Genomic DNA, 27,319 nt, shown 5'->3' on the forward strand with positions numbered 1-27,319 from the left:
CCCAAGGATTACAGAAAGTGCATAGCAAATTCAGCCTTCAGAATACCCAGGAGCTGAAGACTCAAGTAGGCTACAGCTGTCTTCACCCACAATATTCTAAAAGAACTAATGAGATGAGAAGTCTGCAGCTGGTGGCAAGCACAATAAACCATGAGCCAAGGGCTTCTCTTCATCAGAGCCTCCCCTTTCCCCATGGGATCCCAAAGGAGACAGAATACTAACAAAGCCAGCAGGCTGTCTCATTCCACACTATTGCTCATTTGCAGCTATAATTGGTAGCTGAGGTTGCATTCTGTATGCTGAAACTGTCATACATGAAGGAATATATTTGTTCATTGTGATAGGGATATAAGTCGGCCAGTTCTCAAATGCAGAAAGACCAGACTAGATACCCAACAATAAAATTGTAGCAAAGACGATTCTGTTCAAAAAAATTAAATGTTTGTTATAAAGGTACAAAACTGAGGTTGTTAAAGTGACACCTGCTTCCTGCTTTTTAATACCTTGCTACTTAATTCACCTGATTAAACATTTACGTATTCAAACTAACATTAAAAAAAAAGGCACAAAAATTCCTAGGTTTTGACAAGATGCATTATCCTCATCTGTCAGGGTTAAGGTGCTATTGTTAATAATTGGGTTCTGTTACATTTTCAGTATAATACCTTTAATATTTGCTGCCTTTTAGTCAAGAGAAAAAAGCCAGGAAGACTTACCTTTGGAGATCTGTGTATGTGTGTATGGTATTTTATATGCACATACTCCCGCCTTACAGGCAGATCTACTTTGATAACCCCTGCTGCTGCTTGGTGTTGCTGGAATGTGCTTTGCTTATCTAGCTCTTCTGCCACCTCCTGTGTGGTGTACTAGAGTGAGCTGGGGACGGAGGCTAAGAGCCATACCACTTCCTTGCTGGGACTGTGGCCTCCTCATCTACAGAAAGAGGCTTCTGGGGTGGTCTCCAAGGTTGGGTTTTCCTTTATAATTCTCTGAGTTCTTAGTTCAGAAAAGTATCACTGAATAACTGGTACCGGTGATGGGGGCTGGGAAGTGGAGTACAGCGGTGTGTTGGGCACAGAGTGGAGAAGTTTTGGAAGCATTATTCCATGTTCTTCATTTAATTAATCTGTCAGATAGGCATTGAGAAGCCCTGAGGTTGTCACCCTGGTGTGGAGCTGGGGTTGGGAAGGGCCTGAAGGAGTGTTGTCAGTGAAGTCTGCCTGATGCACCTGTTCGTTTTCACCCTCACTGGGGCCATAATCGTGTGGTAGTTCTGGAGGCTCCATTTTATCAGTTCTAAGGTTCCCCTGCCCTCTTTTCCTCACATTTTAATACATTTGAAATTAGGGTTTGTCTTCCAGTTGTGGCATATTTTATTGGCTGAGTGTGTTCCTTCTTAATGGCACATAGAAAATGATGGAGCATCCTCTCACTGCCAGCCTCTCAGATTTGAGAAATGTGATATTTAATCTTCAGTGTGTGCCAGGCTCCGTAATATCTCAGATTTTGCATTAAAAAGAATATTTTGAATGGCATACCACAGTGAGGTCACACCTGAGACAGTTTAAAAAAAAAAGTATTTTCCCTTTAATCGGGATGAAATATAAAACACTTGTCAGGCCTCTGGGCATTATAGAGATAATTATAACTTAATCATAAAAATTTTTAACATACACTTTGGTAGTTAAGATTTTTCAACCTTTAAACATGATGTTAAAACTCATTTTAAGAATACATTTCTTTGGCTCGTTTCACTTGATTTCAATTCTGAGTATAATTCACTCCATTCTCTGTTGGCAGTTAATCTGTGCTCTCTGGGGTTTCTGTTATCTTTTCTTTGTTTGCCTCTCTTTCTTTCCCTCAGCCCAACTGTGACTTTCTAGGAGCTAGCCCCGAGTAAGTGTTGGTTCTCCTTACATCCTCAGACTCCTCGGACTACCTCATAGTATCTTGCTTGCTGCCTTCCACAGGTGGTGGCTACGGAAATAAATAGACCTCGATGGAGGGAGATGGTGTCAAAAGTGATTATTTGATAGAATGTTAAATATTTTCAATTTTGGAGAAAAGTGAGCTTGTGTCTAGGTTTCAGTTCTAGGTGTCAGAGCTAGAGAAAATGTTTTCTGGCACGACGTGATTATTTACGTTTGCAGGATGGCGGAGTCTGCACTTTGAACCCAGGTCTTGAGACCACCTGTCCAGTTGGTTCTTTTCTCAGCAGTGAAGTTGTTAATTTTGAGGGTGCGGCTCTAAATTGGAATTTAAGAACTTGTGTTACTTGACAGTAATTGAACTTCCTGCTGATGTGCCCAGACACATGAGTAACTCCAATTCTCCAACTCCTTGCAGACGGCTTGTCCTGGATCACTGTTCCTGGATAATGCTGACTGACCTAATGCCTGTGGCTGCACCACACTGCGTCTTGTAAAGCACTAAGACCCAGTGTAGCCAGCTAAGTGTGCTTGTTTAATAATTATGGTACGCTGTTGGGGGCCTTTCTGAAGTTTGTTTTCTACTCGAACTTCACATTTTTCCTTCTTCACACTATTTACCTATAACTTTGTCAGTAATTATTTGCATGTCATGTGCATTTCCTGAGTAAGTGTTGAATCTTGAGCGGCTGCTTCTTAACATGTTTTCTTTGATTTGTGAAAGTTTGTCATATACTTTAGAGTCTGTTCAGTGCTTGCTGTTTTCTCTAGAACAATGACTTTTCATATTTGACTTGTATGGGCATTTCCCCCAAAATATGTGGTCCTTCCATGAATGCCATGAAGGAACCCTGGCTGAGAAATTCTACTCAAGAAGGCAGGGGCTCTCCTTTTGTAGGATTTTCAACTCATCAACTGACCTCTGCTCATTGGTACCATTAAAACTGATTTATTTTTCTGAATCTGGACTTTCGCTCTTCAAAGGGAGTTTTTTCCCATCGCTGGATTGTGTGTGTATATGTGTGCAATGACAAAAGAACTTTTGTAAAGCAGACAGGCTTAAAAAGATTTACTTCTTTCATTTCCTCCATTCTATATGGAAGAGGATGTTAGGGAAATAGAATTGACACACGCTATAGAACTTTGCTTAAAACCTAAGTCTTAGGGCCGTTCCCCTGTGACATGATATAACTGAGGTAGTCCCATCACAGAGTCATAAGCCTTTCTCTGACCTTCTATGACAACGAGGAGTTGCCATGAGAGCAGTCCCTCTTCCATGAGCAGACCAAGGGATTTGCACTTTATGGGTCTCTGGACAAGGGTTTGGAGAGGCTGGCTTTGTCGTGAGGCATCAGGCACAGACCCAGCCATGAAAGAGATGGGGGTGTTGCAGGATCAGGAGTTTTCATTCTGCGTTCCCAGCCACAGTAGTCGCTCTTGGTCATCACCTCTGGGTATTGTCAAGACTGGGATGGGTACCTTTTATTTCTCAAATATGACTATATATGTATCAAAATGTTGAAACTGTTAAATGTGGGATTTGTTCATGGAGATAGCTGTTCAGTAACCAGTGGTTTGCTCATCAAGACTTTTTTGACTAAATATTATGTAGTTGTCTGGCCTTAACATGAAAGTATAAAGCAAAGAGAACCAAACCATCACTTAATGTTGTAATGAACTATTTTGCTACGTTTACACAAAAGCACAGCAGGTGTAATCAGTTTCTGTCCCATGTTTTAGTAGTGGCAAAGAACTGTTCTGGCAAGGTTAAAGCATTTTCTCTGGGTTTCTTCTCTGCCTCTGACTTTGTTTTGCTTTGCAGGACTACAAAGCTGATGAAGACCCAGCATTATTCCAGTCAGTCAAGACCAAGAGAGGCCCTTTGGGACCCAACTGGAAGGTACTGGCTGCTGACCTTTCTGACAGGCAGAGTCTTGGCAACAGACCACTTGACAGGTCCCGAGTCTGGAAGAGCTGGTGATGTTTAAGTGAAAAATAGAAATGGCACAAAAATAGTTTCATTTGTGATAAGGACTTACAGCCGGTTGCAGTTGGCCAGCAAGTGTGTGCTGTATTAACAAACAGAACACAGCCAGACTGTCACTTTCAGCATAATGTTATTCTGATAACTCTTAAAAGAGACAAGTGATTTAGTCTTTGGGGATTGTAATGTTCTCTTTTGAGACTTGAAGCAGTACAAAAATCCATGTTAAATGAAGGTTTATAGTTTAAATTTAGTCTTAGTAAAAACTGAACAAGTTGCCTTCACCTGAGCTCATGTTCCTGGCCTTTTAATAGTTACATTCTGGAAACCAGGACACCAGAGAACAATTTTGATGGCAAGTAGTCATTTTCTAATAAAGAACACATCCTTAGTTTATTCATGGGAGTAGGAAAAGCAATGTCAAGATAGTCATTTAGATTTCTATAGAAATATAATATATTTTAAAGATATCCACTAAACGAAATGACAGACCCTTAAAGACAGCCTTAATGTGGTGATGGCAAGTTATTACAGTTAATTTGACAGGAGCAGAGGAACATTAAAACCTAAACATGCCCAAAGCAGATTTCCACCAACGTGTTTTAACTTGGTAACTAATCTCTTCATGTTGATGCCAGTCACTGGTCATCGATAAAATATGTCTGGGTGCTAGTTGTTGTTTGCAGAAAGAGGATTACTGTAATTGCCCCACAAATAACCCATTGAGTGGTTCTCCGTGGGTGTTGGACTGTTTTGCAGACTGTCTTGCACATCAGCTAAAATGAAGAGTGGGTCTGACTTTGTTCTATAAGAAATGATTCATAATTGGGGCGCCTGGGTGGCTCAGTGGGTTAAGCCGCTGCCTTCGGCTCAGGTCATGATCTCAGGGTCCTGGGATTGAGCCCCGCATCAGGCTCTCTGCTCAGCAGGGAGCCTGCTTCCTCCTCTCTCTCTACCTGCCTCTCTGCCTGCTTGTGATCTCTCTCTGTCAAATAAATACATAAAATCTTTAAAAAAAAAAAAAAAAGAAATGATTCATAATTACCTTAATTTTGCATTTGTTCTCTGGGTAGAGTTTAGTTCAAGATTGTCCCAATTGAATGGTCATGGCCAGAGACTTTTAACTTTAAGTCCCAGGAAGTGATCTATGTTACTTACAAATTAAGGAACAGATTTGGTATGTGTGATCTAAATTTCAGTGACTGGATTTAAAGAATTTCCCCACCCTTTTGCAGATTTCTAATTGTGGACTTTAGAACTCACACTGAGTCAGAGCAGAAGTCTTTCCCCTTTGAGATTTAACCTGGCCTTCCAAAAAAGCAGGTCGTGTTAGAGCAGTAGATGGGTGGCCACTTCAAAGGCAGCCCTATCTTCTAGAAGGCTGTCTTGCTCCATTAAGTCCTAATGCTAGCTAACAATGCTTTTACAGGGACTAGAGAGAGAGAGCAAAGTTGAGACTAATTTCCAACCTTTTAGAACTTGGAATATGATTTTTATTCCTTTTTTATTTATGATTTTTACTCTTTTAACCAACATTGCTTTGTCTTTTATCATCAGTGATTAATTAAAATTCTATAATAGGTTTAGTTTTTAGAAATGTGAAATTTACATTTTTTTATGTCACATTATAGCATTCTTCCCCATTTTGTGTGTGTGTGTGTGTATGTATGCACATGAGACAGTTGCTTATTATTTCTCTGAGAGGATGCTGGTTGAGTGATCCCTTTCTACCCATTTATCTCTAGGTTATTAACTTCAGCCAAATGATGGTGTATGTAGCTATTCTTAAAAGTGGAGTTACTGCTTAACTGAATTACACTGAATTTTCACAATCCCAGAAATAACCAGTAGTCTGTTATTGTCTGCCCTCACCTCACCCCCTGCTCCCCACCCCCACCTCTGCAGTTTCTCTTTTTGAGGTTTCATTTATCCGTGGCCAACTGCATTCTGGAATTAGTTGTTCCTTCTGAGGTCAGAAGGTCAGTGGTAGTCTGACGCTGCGTCACAGTGCCTGTGTTGTTCACCTCACTGTGTAGGCATTCTGTCATCTCACACCATCATGAGATGGGTGAGCTCAGTACAAGAAGATACTTTGAGAGAGAGAAAGACCACATCGTGTAACTTTTATTACAGTATTTTGTTGTGATTGTTCTGTTTTGTGATTAGTTGTTGATGTCTCACTGATTTATAAATCAAACATGATCATAGGTATGTACATGTAGGAAAAAACATAGTATATATAGGGTTTAGAACTACCCGTGGTTTCAGGCCTCCACTGGGGGATTTTGCAGCATACCCCCCACGGATAAGGGGGACCTGCTAAATTACACCATCTGCTTACTCCTCTCAAGGAAAATAAAGAGTAGAAAGGATGACGGTAACTGGTAATTCAGCATGTAGAAAACTGTGGACTGACTTGATCTTGATCTTGATCTTCTCAGCGGCTCCTGTCTCCAGCAGGCCCAGTTTGTCAGTAACTATACTCCTTATGGCACTGAGGACAGCACTGGGTGATAGTTGCAGATTTCTCTGCTTCTGAAATAGGAGAGAAGGCAAGGAATACATGGTAATTAGGGCAAGAAGGATGAAGAAATGCCGTTCTGGACCCACTTACCCCAGTGTGTGTGTGTTGGAATGTTCCTGTGGCAGAGCTGCTTAGTAGCTCTGCAGCTGCTTGAGAGGCCTTCCAGGTGCCATCCCACCCTCACTCTTCAGTCTCCCTTCCTGCGGCCCCTCGGGAGAAACTCCCCTTATAAGAACATATTCATAAGTCTCTTCAGCACTAAGTGCAAACTCTGTGATCTCTCTGAAACTTTTCCTTACTTATCCCACACTGGGGTGTTCTTCTGACCTACTGCAGTATTTACTGCTTGTCTGTATCAGACTGGAGAGTGGAAAAGAAACTTCTCCTTTGGTGCCAGGCACTATGCAAGGTCGTGTTTAATCTTCACGAACTTCCTGTGGGGTAAGTACAACTGCTTCATTGTATAGGTGAGAAACTTGGTCAGAGAAACACAGTTAATAGCTGTAGGAGAAACAACAGGATGTCTCCCATTTCCATAGCACTTGATTCAGGGCTTGGCACAGAGATGTGTAATGTGCAGAGACATAGCAGTTTCTGACTCAGAAGCCCATGACTCCCCAATCACCAGTGCATCTTTTATACCCTGTTGCCTCAAGGCACTTGTATGGCTCTCTGTATTCATGGCAGTTGTATGTTTCCAATGGTCAGGGAGTCTGTGGGTGAAATCCATTCCCTTATCCCATATGTTACAAGTTGTGAGTTCAATAACTCAGTCCTAGCTCTGGGTCTGGGTTTCCACATCTCTGAAATGGGAGGGATGTTATAACTGCCTCAGAAGGTTGTTGCCAGGACTGAACGAAGTAAGGCATGTCACGTTCCCAGTGGAGAGGAAGCTTTGGTCTTTGGGAATGAAAAGCCTCATCATACCTAGGGGTTGATTATGCATAAGCTACCCTGTTTATGACACAGTTATTCCTTGTCTCTGTCTAGTCTCTAGGGCTTCCCTCATTCTAGTATCTGGGAGTTGTCAAACTCTTCTTGACTCACCTGTCCTTACCCTTTATGGTTATGCGTATTTATTTTTATTTTTAAAGATTTTATTTATTTATTTGACTGACAGAGATCACAAGTAGGCAGAGAGGCAGGCAGAGAGAGAGAGGAGGAAGCAGGCTCCCTGCCGAGCAGAGAGCCCGATGTGGGGCTCGATCCCAGGACTCTGGGATCATGACCTGAGCCGAAGGCAGAGGCTTTAACCCACTGAGCCACCCAGGCGCCCCGGTTATGCGTATTTAATGAGTGCTTGGCTTGGGTCAGCCATAAAGCAGAGGCTGCATAAAGTTGAGGGAGTCTTTGCTAGCAGGGGATCATGGGGATGCCAGGGAATAGATTTTCATATTTTCCAATTGGGCAGTAGATATTCATATTTTCCAATTTCCAGGGTTTTCCCCCCTGCCGTGGTATGATACATACCTTTTATTTTTTGAAAACTTCAGACCCAGAGATGTCAGCCTTAGTTATGTATTCATTTTCCCTCTGAAAAGGTAATTTTTTAAAAATCTGAGTGCATGAATTCTGTTTTGTTAAGTAGTGTTCAACATTTAAGTTATTCTGTGCCTAGTAATAGAATGATTTATAACCTGATAAAGATTTTTACTTCAAGGTAGATTTGTGCATTTCTTATGGATTTAAATGTTTATTTTGTTATAGCACTGCATGCACATGCTTGTGTGTGTGTGTACATGCTTTGGTTTCTTTTTGGTTTTGAGGGCTTTGTGTGTATTAAATCATGGGTATGACTGCCTATTCTAATGGCTTATCAAAAACAACATACATGTGGATTCCTTTAGCCTTCCAGTTTACCTCCTCCAAACTGAAGAGTTGTCATTTTAGCAAATTGAAATACCATCTTTGAAGATTATAGTGTCATTTTAATTCTATGGCAAGGCCTCATTTCTTTCTTCATTTAATCCAGACTCCTCATGAAGACTTAAGCTTCTGTGTCTACATATATAAGATAGTTAATAATTAGGCCTCTATAGGAGGCTTTGCCAAGGTATCTGGCCCTTAGAGTACTTGACATGTCTCGAAAGAGTCATCTTGAGTCTGAACATTGAGGTGCAGGGGATCAGGTCAAATGAAGGTATTGATCTAGAAATTGGGATTTTTATGTTATCTTTATATGTATATTACATGCTCTATCTAACCATAAAGACATGTCTTGTTAATGTTCTAATTCCACTCTGGAGCAGAAGCTCTGGCAGTTGGAGCTTTCACAGCATTATGTCATGCTGTTTACCTGCTCAGTCCTGCTTCAGACTCATTTTAGAATTACCAGAGAGCCTGTTCTGGATCCTTCAAGCTAGTTGGAGGGTAGCCATCTTTGTGGGTTATAGGGACGCTACTTTGTTCCCTGCCCTGCTACCAAGACTCCTTTCTCCTCCCGCCTCACATCTGTGGAAAGAAGTGGGAACCTTGCTTGTCAGTAGCCTGAAGTAAAGATACCTCAAGGTCCTCTTGGCCAGGGATGGGAAGAATGGAAGTGGGGTGAGGGAGAAGTTACAGTTGTGGAAGATTTCAGTTGTGGAAATCTCTTTGAGATAGAGGTTGGTGAGAACATAGCCCAGAGAGTCCTCAGGAGGCTGATGAGCACTGATAGCCTCCCAAGGAGAGAGACTGAGGGTGCTCTCCTGAGGTCTTCTTCTAGACATCACTGTGAGTTCCAGGAAGGATGTGAAGACATTTAAAACGTGTTCCCTCCCTAGAGTCTCACTTTCAAAAATCTATAGTGGGTGACATAAAGATGCTTAATAATTAGTTTCTGGTTAGACCACATGTGGATTATGTATAATAAAGCAGACCTTAAAACATGGCTGTTTTGTTTGTTGAGCATCTGGTTTGGAAAATAGATATTTTTGTTTTGTTTTGTTTTGCTTTTTTAAGATTTTATTTATTTGACAGAGACAAAGGGAGAGAGGAACACAAATAGGGGGAGTGGGAGAGGGAGAAGCCGGCTTCCCGCTGAGCCTGGAGCCTATGCGAGGCTTGATCCCAGGACCTCGGGATCATAACCTGAGCCAAAGGCAGGTGCTTAACAACAGCCAACCAGGCACCCCGGAAACTAGGTTTTTAATACATCGTAAAATATAAGTAACACTTGGTATGTATGAATTATCTAACACCTACAGAGGACACAAAAAAAGCTGTTCCAGGTCTTCAAGAAGCTGAGTGCCCCAGGAGTGATACATGATTAGTTCTCACCTTATCTTGGACACTGAATGCCTTTGTTCTCAGGAGCACCAAAGGATTCAGGCTTGGACAGATGGAGTGTCTTACTTGAGTTCGAGAGGTGACTTGACAGGATGGGCTCCTTGCAGAGTTCTTACTGATGCTGTCAGGGACGATGTTTTCTTCATGGGTATTATCTGAAGGGTGAACTTGTGGTTTCGCTTGTATATAGTGTCACTCCTAGAGTAATTGGCCACAACAAGCATGAAGGACATGTCAGAGTTCTGATTAGTAAAATGGGTGTGAGTGACTACAAAAATACGAAGTTTGGAGACATGGAAAATGTGACTGATTGTCCTGCCCCAGGAAGGAGGCTTTCCTTTTTATTTTCATTTTGCCTATTTTCATGAAACTAGTTTAACCTGTGATTAGTTTCATCTTTTGAACTTTGATTTCACATTTGCTTACTCCATTTAACATTTCCTATTTGCCCAGCCAGACAGGAATCTTCCACTTCTGAACCCTACTGAAGTCCTTTGTTGGTGACCTTTCTCTTGGTACTTTTTGTGTCTCATGACGGGGTACTGGTTTATGTGCTCACCCTGTCTTCCTTCCCCACCTCCTTTGTCCCCTTGTATACACTGAGTTTTCAGCCATAGGCTCTGTGTCTTCTGACCTACTTAATATGGTGCACTGCCTAGCACAGAGGTTTGCTCCTGGGAGAGGCTTAGTAAGTACTTGCTGGATTCAAGTTAACTGCCTTAAACCAAATAAAACACAATCAAATGTTGGACTTGCTGTATACTTACAAAGAATATAATGCCCACTGTAGGTATGTCCCAGTGGCTACCAAAATCTAAACAAAACTGAGGGAATGGTATGGCTGAGTGAGGAATTGGGTTTTGCTTGAAATTTTGCTGCACATACTTCACATATATTCTGTAATCTTCTGTTGGTGTTTACTGATGCATGCACTGGCAACAGCCCCAGCAGTGCATTTATTTTTAATTTTCTAAGTGAAATCTGGGTTGGAAACTTAACATTATGAAATCAACAGTTGAAATTGAGCATTCAGATTGTCTAAAATTGAAAAATTAAAATATGAAGGCAATGCGAGCCTACCAGAAACGCCTGTGTCCTTCCAAAGTATTAACTCTGATTAACTGTAGCACATACCAATTCCATCTTCATCCGAACGCATTTTAGGTTGGAAAAAGTGTGTGGAGTTGCCATGTAGCATGAAACTATAAGAGGACCACATTTTCAGAAAATGAGTTCCCAGAATGCCTTTGGGTTTGTTTTGTTTTTTTCTAATTGTCTTTTACATTTGTTTATATTTGTTTGTCACAGATACAAGAAACTAGTTCTTGTGAATAACGTGGCCTGATTGCGCACCATTCCAGTCACACACGCTGCGTTTTGTTTAGTTCTGTTGCGTGGCTCCAGTATACATTCCTCTCCCTCAGGCCCAGTCCGCATACCTCAGAGTAACCTAATACGCGTCGTTAAATTAAAAACACAATTTGAGTTTGGGGGTTTCATTTATGGTTAGAAACATGAAATGTAAGGAATTCAGTGAATACACAAACTAAATACAATTTTGGAAACGTTTTCGCAGCTAGCTTGTGCTTGCTGTTTTACAGATGAAATTTAAATTATGTCGAGATGAGTCATAATTTGGGGTTCTTCAGTTAGCTCAGGATTTTCATTTAAAACTTGTGACTGTTCTTGTCTTTTGGTGACCAACCAGTCTATACATTTTATTTTCAATTGCTCTTTTAAATTTTCATGCTTTAATCTATATACAACTTATATTTATCAGTGAAATAATTGTATTTACTTCTAGATTTAGGAAAGAGTGAATCCTGTCTTGCTTTAAGTTAGGAAATGTTAAGTTTGGGTTATGTTGGAATGTTGTGAATGATCTGAATTTGGATTTTGGCTTTATTTGCCTTGGGTTTTTGTTTTGTTTTGTTTTTTGTTTTTTGGTTTTTTTAACCTGATGGAAGAGGAAAGAGTTAGAAAACATTTGTATTGTTTAAGGCTAGAGAGGAAGCTCTGCTCGGCCCCAGTGAGCCTCCTGAGAGCTGAGCAGACAGACTGGAACTCCTTTGGGTTCTCTGGATCCTAGAACATTCCTCTGAATGTGGAGGCCCAAATATTTGCCCTGTTGAGATTGTTTACATTTTTAAAATTATACATTTTTTTCACAAGAATATTCCTAATAACTTTGAAGAGTATATATTATTCTGCATGTGGACCTCATTTTTACTTTAGAAGTTTAAGATTAGGAAAAATGTAGTATGGACTGCACTAAAGTTAGATATTTAAATCTAAATTTAGCTTTTAGCTTGATTTTGTGTAGCTTTTATTTATTAAACATCAAAATGAAAAGAAGCAGGAAAACATTTAGATTGTTTATAGTCAAAGAAGAATGAAGATTTGAAATAGTACCCAAGGCAATTTAGGGCAAAATAATTCTTTGTCCTAAAATGCTCAGCTTAGGGTAAAAACTTCTGTAGTGTATTTTTGAAGCATAATTTTTTTTCTTATTACAAAATTATATATATTAAGTTTTGAAAATAAAGAATTATACACAGAAGAAAGTAAAAATCAATTAGTGTTTCACCATTTAAGTATTGCTATTTATTATATTTCCTGATTTATGTAGTTTTGTTAATAAGTGTTTATGCCATGCACAGATAAACCTGTTTCTGTTCAGATTATGCCTTTTTAAAAAAAATGAACATTCTTTAAAAAGATAGGTTTTTTATCTCACAAAACAAACTGAGGGTTGCTGGGGGGAGGGGGGTTGGGGGGGTGGGGTTATGGACACTGGGGAGGGTATGTGCTATGGTGAGTGCTGTGAAGTGTGTAAACCTGGTGATTCACAGACCTGTACCCCTGGGGATAAAAATATATGTTTATAAAAAATAAAATTAAAAAAAAAAGGTGGTTTTTAGTGGCTGGCTGCACAGTAACCCATCGTTAAGTCCAGGTTTTTGCAATTATAAATAAATCTGTAGTGTTTTTCCTTACCTGATGAACTGGGATACGTTTCTGAAAGTGGAATTGCCGAGTTAAAAGATAAGTGGTATACATAGGCAATGAACAGCTTTAAGGCTCTGTAATGATGTGGGGTCAGATCTTACCCCAAGAAGATGGTGCCAAAAGTATCATTTCAGCTTTTACTTAACTACATCTGGGCAATTTCTCAATTTTTGGTTTCACCATTAAGTATGGATACTTTTTTTTTTTTTTTAATTTAAGTGATCCCTACACCCAACATGAGTTTCAAACTCAGGACCCCAAGACCAAGAGTCATGTGCTCTTCCAACAGAGTCCACCAGGCGCCCCTAAGTGTGGAGACTTTTTAAGTCATTTTTTAATTTAACCATTAGTCTTAAGGCCATACATAGCTCAAATTAAGAGGAGAATTCCATGAGTCCTTTTAAGAGCTGAGTGAGACCTTGACTGTCATATATATTAATAATGAGAAAAACACAACTTCTGTGTTCTCAGCTCTTTCTTCTGGTTATTTGAGATTATGTTTCTGTGCCTCATGCTGTAAGGTGTTGATACTACAGAGAATTAGGCCAAGAAATAAAGGCAGCAGGCTCTTCATTTGCTTGTATGTTCTTTAATTGGTACATATTCCCCCAATTTTTCTTCTCTTTAATAACTACTTACAACTTTACTGGAAAACAAAAAGCCAGTGAGACTGGAAGACACATTTTAGATCTAGGGAAGATAGTTCAGAGAACAGGTTCCTTTTGTCCCACCACTTAAACTAAACTTTATAGATGAGTGTTAGTTTGTAAATTACCAGTATTACCTTAATTGATTTGAACAGACTGCCAGAGTCACTAGATAGAATGTGAGAAACAGACTTAGGTAATTGTTGAAGTCCTGTGTGTCCTGCTCTTGGATCCCAAGTGTGGTATGGACATATTTGTATTAAATTTAGTATACTCTTTAATTAGAACCATGCTTCATCCCACTGCTTTTATAAAATGGTAGGAGAATTCTGAGGAGTTGGTGTTCTGCTGAAAACACCCAAGGCTTTTGGTTAGCACAAGGTGTGCAATGATTTGGAGTTTCGGAACGAAGCCATCAGCCGCCCGTAATTAATAGGACCTTGGAATGTTCCATCTGGAAGTTATCTTAGGGCTAATGAGTGGTGCATCAGAGGTTCTCAGCCGTAGAGGGAATTTAAGCCCAGGTGCATGGGCAGGAGGATATTGCATTAAGCCCATTCTAGAATAAAGTGCAAAATTAAAGAAAATTTTAAGACAGGCCATCAGATGTCAAGGACATGTGCTTACTGCCTGTAGTAGTGGGCTACCCCCGTCCCTAACTAAGTTCACTCATCCTTCCTTTTAGTATTCCATCAGTGGAGGATGAAAAGTTGCACCTTTCCTTTTACTGACCGAGAAATAAGGCCCAGAGAGGTTAAGGATCCTATCTGCCTTGCATAGGAAGTTACCTTGCATAATGGGAACTGCAACCCATGTCCCCCTACTATTTAGTCCTAGCTACTATTTAATAGGTATTTAAGTACTCTCTTCTTCATATCCAAAATTGTGTTCCATATGAAGGTTTTCAGTGACACTCTTTGGATTAGAGAGTACCTCAACATTGGCTAATGGCTTATTGAAAAAATGACCTGTGAAAGACCAGTCTTGTGATAATTTCAGTGAGGCTGGGCATTCAGAAGCTAGTTGTGTGGAAGGCTGGCTGGCTACTTCCACACACAGAAGCCCAGCTGAAGTGCATGGGACCAGCAGGCCAGGGACGGGGAGGGGGAATTGCAGATATGTTTCAGGCCAGGGCCGCAGCAACAGCAACAGAAGGGTATCTCTTCTGGTAGAGCTCTTTAGCACCAAGGATATTGGTTTTATTGTTATTTATGCACATGTAATGACTCTCGTCTCTACTGGCCACTTTTGTGACCTCTTACACCTAGCATGGATAGGGTTGTAAATGCCACCCTCTTAATACTTGCTGAATTAAACTTGTTCATAAAGTGTATGGGATTGTATATGTGTGGGTGTATATATACACATCTGTGCTGAATTTTAACATTAGTACTCTTTTATGGCAGGGGAAATAGAGCTCAGCTAACCAAATTCTTCTGTTGACATAGAACTCACCTGTATAAGGACAGTTTGCTGTATATATCATGTTTTCATTTAAATGCTAATGGTGCTACCTCACTGATTTAACCCATGTACCAGCTCATTAATAGGATGAAATGTTTTGACAGAAGAGATTCTCTGAAAAAAGTTGATCAATCATGCAGGACTCTACAGAACATGGAGTCATATTAATAATAATACCAGGAAAGAATTTTTTCATCTATCTAGTCTTTAGAATTCACTTGGAACTGGGACATTATTGAGGATTTGTGGGGAAATGTGGTCTGGTGCTATGATTGCATAAATGAAGAATAACTTTGAGGTTTAGACATGACCTAGAAATTCGTGATTTTTTTTTAAGAGTATGTATGTATAGTTGAATGGAACAAATATTTGCCACAGCAATGAACCGCCTGAAAGTGGGATGTGCAGAGGGGTTGCAGCTAACAAAAAGGGACAGCGGCACACAGTGTGACCAATGCTGGCACTGCAGTGTCTTAAGTGTGGGGTGAAGCTGAGAACAGTGGTGAAGAAGGGGGAAAAGCCCTTCCTTATAAAAAAGACTGCTTTCTCTTTTCACTCAATAATTCAGTGTTTATAAAAAGTGCCCCCATAGTATTGCACATGACTTTGTACTCTTTTGAGAAGTTTTACTTAAAATTGTTTTGCAAACTCAAACTGGTTATTCCTACTCTATGAAAGAATAAAGGAGAGTGAGAAGTAATATGTATTAAGCTCTGGAGTTCTCCCAGCTAAGCATGGAGCTCACACTGTTTTACTTAGTCTTCACAAGAGGGTCCTGAGACATAGCTTTCATCCTGTAAGTACACCGGCCCTGGGGCTTTACCAGTTTACCAAATAGTTCTTTCCTCAGACCATACCTGCAGTCCTCTCCTGCAGTCTGTGATCCTTTGACACGCACCTCCTTTCCATGCCCATCGTCAGGACTGTGTCTGCTTTTGCTCACTGGCATGAGCCCGTCCCAGGCGCTCTTCTGGCTCAGCCCAGGAGGCTTTTGGTCTCCTGCACACACCTTGCAAGACCCCCATGAAGCTCTCTCCTTAACCCTTCCCTCAAACTTGCTGGTGCATTGAACTTCCCACAGCAGAAGCCTTACTCATTTTCACAGAAATGGGCAGTAATACAGATTGCAATCCCCTGCCGAGTTTTTACAATGGAAATTTCACAATTTTAAATAAAAATCTTAAAAAAAAAAAAATTTCACAATTTGCCCAAAAACCCGGAAAGAACAATGAACACCTGCACCTAGATTCACCAGTTGTTAGCACTTCACCGTCCCCTCTCCACTTCTCTTTCCTCCTTCCCTCTCCTCCTCTCTCTACACAAATGTATTGCATATTTCCAAGATTTTTGGCTGAACCGAGGTTGACATAATCTGAAGTTCCAAATTCTAATTGCTTTTTAATATTTTTCTGAAAGTACAGTATAGACATTATATTTTACTTCTTTAGTCTCTTTTAATCCAGATAACCCCCCCACCTCTCTACCTTGTTCCTTTTTTTTTCCCTTTCTTTTTTTTAACCATAACAACTCTTGTTTTGATTCCCTGACTTTGCCATTTGCCATTTAAACTACGAGGTGTGATCATTTGTAGAAATTCAAGTCATGCTGTATGGGACTATCTTCAAACACTTGGTCATTGGAGATCATTCCTGCTGCTTGCCATGTCCCTTTTCAGATTGCCCTTGCAGGGAAGATACCTCAGTTAACAAACAGTGCCACTCCCTGTGCCTGTGTTAGAAGACAAGACAGCTACACTTCACGATTGTTCTTCATGGTGCCTCAGCACATCCACGGCGGGAGTGCGATAATGGTGTTAGGAGAACCCTGCCGTATCCGAGTTCACTGTTGACACGATATGGATAGATTTGGTATTTAATATGAAATCTGAACGGGGTAATTTGAGGCAGAACAATGCACCTATTAAACTGCAGAGCCAGGAAGTAACTTCGTCTGTGGAAGGAGGGTTTGCAGCAGGGGAATACCGCTGCTTTTGCTAAAATGATTTTGAATTTCCAAATACCTGAATTAAACACATAAGAGATTGTACTTTTCTTCATGTATGTCTGTGATGTTGTTATGCAGCAGTCAATTTTCATCAAAACATAAATATTTAAGTCACGATTTCTCCTTTTCAATTTTCTTCATCTAGAAGGAGCTGGCAAACAACCCTGACTGTCCTCAGATGTGTGCTTATAAGCTGGTGACCATCAAATTCAAGTGGTGGGGACTCCAAAGCAAAGTAGAAAACTTCATTCAGAAGGTAAAGGGCTGTTCAAAATGCAGTGACTTAAATTAGGTAGCTGTTAATGGGATATTTTCTGTTAGCACTGCTTTTTCTCACTTAAGAGGTAATAATTATTGCCTCTGTATAATTCCTCTCGTGTTTCTTTTATTCTCCCTAGAAACAGCAAAGGCAGATGCCAGCAGGTTTTAAGGGGCTTTCTTTGGGGAAGAGCATAGGAGTTTTTTGTTCCAAGTGCTTTCCCAGTGGTTTGCCCAGCTGTTCTGCAGACAGTGCTTTCTGCGTACAGTATGTCCCCAATGGGACCTACTGTCCTTGCACTGGCTGGAGGGAGAGGCCAGGCCTTCCCTGGTGAGGGGCTCCTCTGTCCTAGCCCAGCTGGCCCCCCACTCACACCCCAACCCGAATCTCTCTCTTGACACACTTTTTTACATACTTGGCACTTTCTCATGGGATGTTTTCTTTAGAGGTCCTTACTGGGAATAGTTCCCCTTTGAACCTAGGGTGACAGAATCTGAGGGTCCAAATTCTGATTACCTCTTTTTTGTGTCTTCTTTATTAAAGTGAGAGTAACATGGACAATTTGATCTAGAAAGAGGGGAGAATTGGAGCTCTGTAAATACGTACACATGTTGAAAACACATAGGGAATGTGAAAAGTTTCTTCAGTGTCTACTTTTCCTGCAGTGTAGTGTATTTTTTCTGTTATCATTTTTTTTTAAGATTTTTATTTATTTATTTGACAGAGAGAGATCACAAGTAGACGGAGAGGCAGGCAGAGAGAGAGAGAGGGAAGCAGGCTCCCCGCTGAGCAGAGAGCCCGATGTGGGACTCGATCCCAGGACCCTGAGATCATGACCTGAGCCGAAGGCAGCAGATTAACCCACTGAGCCACCCAGGCGCCCCTTCTGTTATCATTATTAAGAAACCCCTGGTATACCTCTGAACCCACAACTGCTCATGTCTGTTCCACCATAACTTTTCTACTGTTAAGCTGGAACTGCTCTGACATTTTTTTTTAGAAGGGTCCTAATGTGCTGGAAACTGTGATTACTCTTGGGCCTGCTTACAGCTGGCCCACGATAGGCACTCTGTAAATGTTGGCTTCCGTCCTTCCTCTTGGATCACAGTAATAGATTAACAATCTAGTTCGTCACACGTGTAATTGATGAAGTCCCTTCTGTTCGTGGAAAAAAATTATAGAGTTGAAGTTTGTCCAAAAGTATTGAAGTACTCCCTGTTCAGTGCATTTTTTTCTCTTCTTGGGAAAATTTTGTAAAATTTAAATAATGCAGCAATTAAAACCACTCATTATATACATGGTTGTATGTGTGTGTGTGTATAGTTCAGTAACATGGGAGTATAAAAATTGATGGAGAGTGTGTAATAATTCTTTTTTTAAAGATTTTACTTATTTGAGAGAGAATGAGAGAGGGAGAGAGAAAGCATAAGAGGTGGAAGGGTGCAGAGGAAGAAGCAGACCCCCTGCTGAGCAAGGAGCCTGATGCAGGGCTCGATCCGGAACTCCAGGATCATGACCTGAGCTGAGGGCAGTCACTGAACCAACTGAGCCAGCCAGGCGCCCCTGTGTGTAATAATTCTTGATTTAGATAAACGTCTATTCCAAAGAACCAGGATTCTTTAGTTTCAGTACACATTATAGTCTACCTCATAGTATTTCTTTGCATTGCAGAGAAGAATGACCGTGTATAGTCTTATAGTAGAAGGAATCGAGTTGACCTTTGGTCACTGAGATATAGAAAAAGGTAAAAATAGATCAGGTCTAGCAGGAGTTGATGTGGGATCAGAATGTGTGCACCATGGTTTTTTCAGTTCTTGATAAATTGTGCTGCCTTTGCAAGGAAGGATTGTTTCACATTTCACAGGGAGATTTTTCTTTTTAATTTGTTTTACAAAATGGTAATGGGATGGAACTAAGATTTCTACTAGTCGACAAAGTGGTCTTTTCAAACCAGGTGTATGGAGGTTGCATGGGTTAATTGGGACGTAGAAAGTATGTTATTGATCTTAGATTTTTGCTGTCTTACGCTACTTTTCTTTTTTTTTAAAGCAAGAGAAAAGAATATTTACAAACTTTCATCGCCAGCTTTTTTGTTGGATTGACAAGTGGATTGATCTGACAATGGAAGACATTAGGAGAATGGAGGATGAAACTCAGAAAGAACTAGAAACAGTAAGACTTCCCCTGTTTGTGGAAATTCTCTCATTTCCCCTTTCTAAAACTGTGTGCATGCTGAGTAAGTGTAGACTTAGGATTAAGAAGAATGTCGTTAAAAGCTGTTTTTAAATATTTACCCTCATCAAAGTCCGTTTTCTTAGACACTAACATCCCTCGCATGTTCTGATTTCTCTTTTCTTGAGCATCTTCCGTGAAAGTAGGCTAGAGCTTTATTGATCTAGAGTTGGTTACCTGTAAAGTGCCCAGTGGTTCTGTATTCTTTGTCATGCATTAGCTCTCTCTTATGGTTCATAGTCCTTTTAGGTACTCACTTTATCAGACCAAGTTGCCTTTGGCTCCTATCACTGAAAGTTACTGATTTTAGCACAGTGAGTCGTACTTCCCTCTTCTATGGAAAAGATAAGCCTGGCCATATTGTCACAGATGCCAGAAATGCCTCCTTCCCTGCAGCTAGCACTGAATCCTTAGCTCTTCATAAGCTTTAGGCAGAAATTGAGGTGATGCTTGGGCTGGAGGTCAGCATGCCATGTTTCACGGTTAAAACCTGCCCCAGCTCCGGCCCACCACCAATGAGCAGGGCAGGCCCTGCGTCCTGTGAGCGCCCCCTTTCTGCCAGGGTTGGATTCTTCCCACTTCATCTTAGAAGTGTCTGGTTTTGTTTTTGCTCTGAGCTGCACTGCTTTTCAGTTGAAAGTAAGGCCCTCCTGGGGGGAAGTGAACCCAAGGAATGTCCGGGATAGGCTAGTGGTTTCCATGCAGTCATCCAGAGTCCCGCCAGCAGTCCCAGTTTTGGAAGCCCTGCAGACGGGAGTGTTTGACAAACGCCTGTGTGTGAGGCAGGACCCCCACTTAATCACAGGAGAATGGCAGCAAATCAGGTTCTTTGGCACAAAAGGAAATCTATTTGTCTGGCACACAGCATTATAAAGAATCTGTGTTTAAAATTGCTTACTTTTGGTGATTACAGCAGATCTGCTTCTAATTAGCTTTATACAAACCTTCTGAGAGGACTAGGACATATTTTCTTTATAAGGCAATAAAATGTTTTAACCTTATCTTATACAGAAAGTAAACTTTCGGCAGTCTCCAACTTGTGAATGGATTTTGTTCCAAAGTTTTAAGTTGACTTTTTGGAATTTGGGATATGTTTTACCATGGAGACAACATTATAAATTGGAGTTCGGTTTCTAGGCCAGACAATAGAAGCCTCTTTGACCTCCATTTCTCATACTAATAGTATGACTCTGAGTTCTGGATCTCAGGAGTAGAGTGATAGAATGGCAAGCATGGAAGGCTCTCCCTCATCCCCTTAATTTTAGGCTGGCCCCTAATATTTAAGCCAGCAAGAGTAAGTCATGGATACTTCCTTTTTCCCCTTGTCCGTCTCCCACTTCTGTCTCTCCTTTTTCAAGAGTCCAGTGCCCTTCCCTAAGAAGCACCCCTTCTCCCACCCAGTTTTAGTCCCTTTTCCCTTGTCTTGCCTGATTCTGCTCCCTCTAGGTGCTCCAGTCTCCAGAGACACCTGTCAGCTGTCCCCAGCCCCCCTGAGCAGCTAGGGGCATGGTGACCATGCTCATTCCTACTAAATTCACGGCATAGCCTTGGTATCTTCAAAAAGGATTTGCTAGTGTTGAGATAAAACAAAACATACTTATTTTTCTTGGTTTGAACTCTCAAAGAGGAGTTTTGGTTTTGGTTCTGATTTATGTTTTTAATATTTTATTTATTTTGAGAAAGAGAGTGAGCATGAGCGCAGAGGGAGAGGAAGAAGCAGACCCCTGCTGAGAAGGGAGCCCAATGTGGAGCTTGATCCCAGGACTCTGGACTCATGACCTGAGCCAGAGGCAGATGCTCAACGGCGGGCGCTCCTGGTTTTGAGTTTTACTCTGAGAGGACTGTCCATAAAATGAGGAAAAGAGGTCATGGTTGGAGGGTGAGGGATGAAACCCTCCCCGGTTGGAGCTCTGAGCCCTACCTACTTCTGGACCTCTCAGACAGGCCTCTTTCTTCAGAAGGGCGTCCTTACTTGCCTCCCGAGTTCCCAGTCTCAGGACACAGAGCATTCCCAGTGTGAACACAGTAAGTGCCCTGATGAGGTGGGGACGCTCGCTCCCGTCTTTTGCCGCGGGCCTGCAGGCTCAACTCTGCTTCGTCATGCAGGTCCGTAAGGTAGACAAGTAGTTACACAGAAGCCCGGTTTATTAGAAGATACCATTGTTGTGCCTACATGGCTCAGCCTGACTGATTCCCACATGAAAATCGTAGAAATCTTTTGTTGGTTCAGGGTTTGGGGGTACGTGTCATTTTCTTTGTTAAGTATTTCCAAAACATTTTAAGGCAATTTCAGCATTCTTTGCTGATCATCGTAACGTAAAATCCCACTTAAGTTACTTTGCTCTGGGTCATTGGGGAGGCTTTATTCCACATCACGTTGCTGCTGCTTTGAGCCTTGACAGTTGGTTTGTGAGCGTCTTCAGACTCTGGGCAGTAGCATGCCTGCAGGCCACAGCGCCCTACCCAGAAAGCACCTGCCTCATGATGGGGTCTTAACATTTCCAAGTCTTTGCCACCAGAGGTTTCCCCTTTTCTTGAGGTCCTGTTTCCCTGAGACCTGATGAGAGAGTTTGATACATTGTATTCTCTTCTTAATTCACAAATATTTTAAGACTTGGATTTCGTTCATATGGGTTTTGGCTCTGGAGAAAAGGAACAGCATCTTGAGACCTTAGGCATGACAGGAATGTCCCTGCCTGGAATCCTAAAGAGAAATTGGGTTTAAGGCTCAGCTGCTAAGAAAGTACCGAGGGTAAACTTACTGCCTGTTTGTTCACAACTGGCACTTCTGGGGGGTGGGGAGAAGTGTTGAGGTTTAGAAGTGTGTTTATTACATCTGTCCCTTTTTCTGTCCATTCTTTTCTGATTTTCTCATTGAGTTTTTTGGAATTGTCTGTGGTCTACTATACGAATGCCTGTCCTTTCTGATGCATCCTTATGTCCTTTGTTTTTTTCGTACATTGTTCCCGTGCTCACTTGTTCTTCCTTTTGTCCTCCGTCTTTTAAATAAACTTCCCATGAAGAACTCCTCTCAGGGACTCTAGTCTCGGAAGCAGCAGAGGTGGCTATACCTCATGTCTTCCTGTTTGGTCCAGGGACTATGAGAATCTGAATCAGACTGTCAGGGCATTTTCTCACATTGTATTAGTGAACAAGAGTTCATTTACCCTTGGCTGTCTTTGATAATTTCATGCCATCTGCAGGCTTTTGTTTCCTGGATTCAAGAATAGATACACATTTTTTTGTGTTGTTGTAAGAAAAGCCTTTTGCAGGATTTAGATAACCAACATTACGAGAGGGGCCTCAGAACTTCATTCTCAGTGTGGATGTGGTGTTATGAACAGGCAGCAGTCATTCACAATCTTTCCTAGATCCTTTCTTCTGCCTTCGCTTACTAACCCAATTTAGAGTCTGTGATTTCAGTAGCTCATGATTTTATTTTACGTTTAGATGCGTAAGAAGGGTTCCGTCCGAGGCACGTCGGCTGCTGATGTCTAGATGAGTTCCCTGTAGGGTCAGAGACAATATCAAACTGTGTAAGTGAAGACCCGGTAAAAAGAATGTTTAAAAACCAGTACCTTGTTGGTAATGGGTAGTTAACTTGCTGAGCAGAGACTAAGTATTAAATGTGGTTTAATTTTTAGAATTTAAAGAGATAACATATTTTAGAGATTGATATGGGACACTGAAGTTACTTAGAGTTTTATTCTGTGGAACAGGTTGAATATAGGAATCTCCAGTTAGTGCTTAGTGTTAGGGCCAGAAACCAACTGTCAGGCATACTCATTGATCACGTAGTGTTGTCCTGGAAGCCAGCTGATTCTTCATTGATGGCCAGTTAATTGACCTATTTCTCAATAGGACCATATGTGGTTAGTAAGGAAATACATAAAAGCATTCTAAACCAAACAGAGCTCCTTCATCCCATACCAGAAGGGATCCCATACCAGAATCACCTTAGTGATTCATTGTAGTTGAAATTTTTTCTGAACATCTCAACGTCTTCCTTCATGTTGAATCTTCAGTTACCTTTACAGTTAGCTTTAATATGTATAAATATGCTTTGGTTTTCACAATAATATAAAACATTTCTCTGGCTTCATTTTCCTAACACAAATTTATATGCTCAGATAAGAGATAGTCCTTCAGGGGAAACACAGGAAAGCAGCATGAGTAAACGCAAAGGGACAGTCCACTGCCGCCAGTTGTTACTGTTGAGCTACAGTGTTTATTGAGGAAAAGCACAAGACAGAAAAATACTCTCCTCCCTCACTGTGGTTCTTTGGTGCTCCTTACGTGTGCTACCTGCTCTTTAGTTATCGAATTATCGAACAGGGGAGAAATGAAGTGTTCAGTTGTGAACACAAGTAGTTGTACAAATGAGAATAAAGGAACTCTGCCAGGATTCCTCCAGAGCCCTGTCTTTAAATACAGTGTTCATTTAGAAAAAAAAATAAATTGTTACTTTTGTTAAGTTCTTCTAAGTTCTCTGACTTATTTCTACTTCCAATGTATTTTCTCCCCGATGAAACAAAATGTTATGTCACAGTGAGACCAAAATTTTCAAGAGATTCAATTTTTTAAAGTAGTAGTTGAGGTACATTTTCTGCCAAAAGTTTTGCCCCGTTGAGGATTTTTTTTTTATTTTTCTGGAGATGTATGTGACACAGTAACATTTTTTGTGTGTCTCTGTGTTTTAACATATTGCCCTGTCTTTCGCTTTTTTTACAGTTACGTAATCAAGGTCAAGTGAGGGGAACAAGTGCAGCCAGTGATGAGTGAAGAAGAATCTGACCAGTATCTTGCAGTGTTGACGTTTCCCAGACGTGTGCTTGTGATGATGTACTCACTTGCACAGGTTCCCAACCACGTGTGTATATATGTTTGTGTGTGTATAAATCTGTAGCTGTATATAAAACGCATGTAGAGCTACAGATCAAGATACACACACTTGTGTATATATGTACATACAAACATACTGAAAGGATTAGTACAATTTCTCCAAAGTACTGTACCTATCTTCAGCAAGAATGCAAAAGAAAATATTTTCAATATATATACCTGGAACAGATTTTAATAATTATCAGAGTAATACCATTAATGGACAAATTGACTGCAATGTAATACTAGCTGGTATGTTTCATAAATGTCAAATTGTGGACCAATATATATAGCCTTTTATTACTTTTCTGTTCTTTTAAATTAGTCTCTTACAAATTTTTATTTTAGTTCCATGAGCAACAGACTCCCACAGAAAAATGTATTCAAAATCTTTTGGTATTCCAATGAATCTGGAATGTAAACTTTGAATGTATTTATAACGATTTATTTCGGGATGGTTATTATCTTAAATTCAAATTGGACAGAGTCTATTAGTAAGGAGTATAGTTACCGGCCAATTTTTACTTGTTTGCCCTGAGGGGAAAAAATCCTTAAAAAAAAAAATTCTGGTTTTTATTGGATTTTTGTATTTTAAATTTCAAGTATTTTTCTACATCAGATGTAACAAAAATGGAGTTGATGGTTTGTGATTTATAATAAACACTATACAATTTTCAGGCTCCTGTTAGGCAAACAAAGAAATTGATGAAGAAATGAATAGCATCGTAGGCTGTAGGAAAACTTGGAAGTAGAGCACTTCCATGGAGTCTTATTTCTGAAATGACTGTTTTCTGAAATTAGAGCTTGGAAACTATGCAAATGATCTAGATTCCTCACAGCTGACACACTAGAATACAGATAGTGATGACGGTTTTTTGTTTTTTGATTTCTTTTGCTCTTTTCATATTGAAAATACACCCTGAGGGGAGGCACTGCCTTTGAGATGGCGGGTAGTGGAATTTCGCCTTTGAGAAAGCTGATCAGAGGCAGGATCAGAGGCAGCCGCAGGCTGGTCTCCTGGCCTGGGAGGTTCCTCTGAGGGAGCCGTGCTCTGCCGCCCACGGGGAGGTGCTCTCTACTAGGATGCCTTTGGAACCTGTCATGAGTAAGCGTCATGAGCGTGCGGGTTAGCAGCCGCTGCCACCTTGTCCTTCTTCCTTCTTTAAGAAAGGAACCATAGCTAGGTAAGATTTTTATCAGCTTTCTCTGTCCAGATCCAGTTTTTCTCCTGTCAGTCGTGGAAGCTTGACTAGAATGATATTGTTGAAGCCTTCCGGTCACAAACTGTCTTCTTTAACCTCTCGTCCCTCCTGCCACATGCCGGTCCCTGTAGTCCTATCACATTTGTAATCTGATTTGCTGACAGTGCTGCCCACCCTGCTCCCCGTTTTCCCACACGCCCTGTGTCCCCACCGTGGTGGTGGCCGAGTCAGATGAGGGTGTTGAGGATCACTGCCACACCGTGGTGCCCTGTTAGCCTTGGCTCCGAGACCCACATCGCATATGTCCCCGGTGTACTCAGGATCAAGACTGATGTTTACTCTCTGGGCACTGTTGTAAGATAGGTGTTGTCCAAGCATAATCATTGTCTGCAAAGTGTTTGGTGCAAGGAAGATTATTGCTAATTTTGTGAAATAAAGAATCTCGCCCTCTCCTTTTAATGGACTAAACTCTCACTGGCGTCTGTAGCATTGTTGGGAGCTTGGGCACACATGGAAATCCATGCCCAGTGCACGGATTCTAATGTTTTCCTAAAAACTGTGGAGATTTGAGGGAATGCGTGGTGAATGTAAAATATCTAGTTTACTTGGCAGTCTCTTGTGTAAATTACAGTAAAACAAAGTAAATGAAATTGAAACAAAATAAATTTGATCACAAAATGCCACTTGTGTGCTTGAGTGGTTGTTTCCCCGGTGCCGCGTCTGGTTCAGCACACTGCGGACCCCTTCTCTGCCTCTTTCTCAAGACGACTCTGTTGTGCAGCCCTGACATTCTGGGAAAAATAAAGGAAAAACATGGTTTTTAAAATTTTTTCACTGCAAACTCTTACTCTCGAAATGTGCCTATGCTACAGTAACCTGTTACATTTGTTTTCTTAGATAATATTCTGCTTTTAAAAGCTAAGGAGAAAACTAAAGAAGGGTTATTTCTTAGTGGTCTCAGAGGTTTTTAAAAAATTATGTTTCCAGGGGAAAAATAAGGAAAGCCCATAGTATTTCTAGAAGCACTCAGGATTTTGTTATCAGCCTCTGATTGTTTCAAGATGGTGACTTTTTGGTTTGGTTGGGGTGGCGTTTCACCTCTCCTGAGACGTCGTCGTTTCCACTCCTTGTTTCGAGACATGTCACAGCTATTTTCTCATGATCCCGTCTTGTATTCTAGAGCTGCTCAGCATTAGGTGGCCTGCTACATGGATGGGCTCGTACAGAATGTTATATTTCCAGGTGGTCATTTGTTTCTTGAGGTGATTTTCTTAGTGGTGTGTCTCAGGGTTAGTGTCTGCGTTCGCGGGGCCGGTCTGTTGTTCGGGATGCTGATGCTAAAGCTCAGCGTTTGGGTCTCTCCGAAGGCACCAGGATGAGTAAAAGCAGCACACAGTCCAGTGTGGAAGACAGACACATGGACAGATAATTACAGTTCAGTAGGATGGTTGAGAGAGAGCTTAGACATCATCCACATCGTTCAGATGCAAAAGCAAATGTTCAGGCCAAAGGCAGCTGGACAGGAGTTGGGCATCTGAGGAGCCTAGGGTGCTGCTCTTGGGCTGGCATTGCCCCAGGGGGCCTGGGGTCAGGCACACCCCTGCGGGCCTCCTGCTGAGTCCCACAGTGCCCAGCTGCAGAGGATTCAGGGTCAGTTGGGATGTGTTACCGAGCACATGGTGCACCCTCTAACATGTCATCTCTCCCTTACTGTTCCTTCGGCAGACTGCCTCCTGGTTGATCGGAAATCATAGTGGACCCAACACCTGGCTTTTATAGAGCTCACCTCTCTCTCCGTTTCCAACTTGCTATGCTGTATGGTTTCAGAGCCCTGCCTCCTCACTTCTTGTCTCTGAGGAAGTTGCTCTGTTCATCTGTTCATCTCTCAGCAGCTGCATTGACAAGGGGTCACTGTGGG

At 41.2% G+C, this 27,319-nt stretch overlaps 1 protein-coding gene across 2 annotated transcripts in view; it reads left to right on the top strand.

The window, feature by feature from the left end:
- LOC111160003 (phosphatidylinositol transfer protein beta) overlaps positions 1–26,078 on the top strand; it is a 64,282-nt gene extending 38,204 nt beyond the window's left edge. Inside the window, exons 8-12 of one of the 2 annotated variants that reach the window (XM_022522760.1) lie at positions 3,751–3,828; positions 16,973–17,083; positions 19,136–19,258; positions 22,769–22,854; positions 24,050–26,078. In XM_022522760.1, the coding sequence (XP_022378468.1) occupies positions 3,751–3,828; positions 16,973–17,083; positions 19,136–19,258; positions 22,769–22,816 (360 nt within the window). In that variant the 3' untranslated portion in view covers positions 22,817–22,854; positions 24,050–26,078. The remainder of the gene's footprint in view (positions 1–3,750; positions 3,829–16,972; positions 17,084–19,135; positions 19,259–22,768; positions 22,855–24,049) is intronic. The other variant, XM_022522759.1, reaches the window with a different exon arrangement.
- The last annotated feature ends 1,241 nt before the right edge of the window (positions 26,079–27,319 follow it).

The sequence above is a fragment of the Enhydra lutris genome, unplaced genomic scaffold, assembly GCF_002288905.1.
Source record: "Enhydra lutris kenyoni isolate GAN:26980312 unplaced genomic scaffold, ASM228890v2 scaffoldscaffold73, whole genome shotgun sequence".
Lineage (NCBI taxonomy): Eukaryota > Metazoa > Chordata > Mammalia > Carnivora > Mustelidae > Enhydra > Enhydra lutris.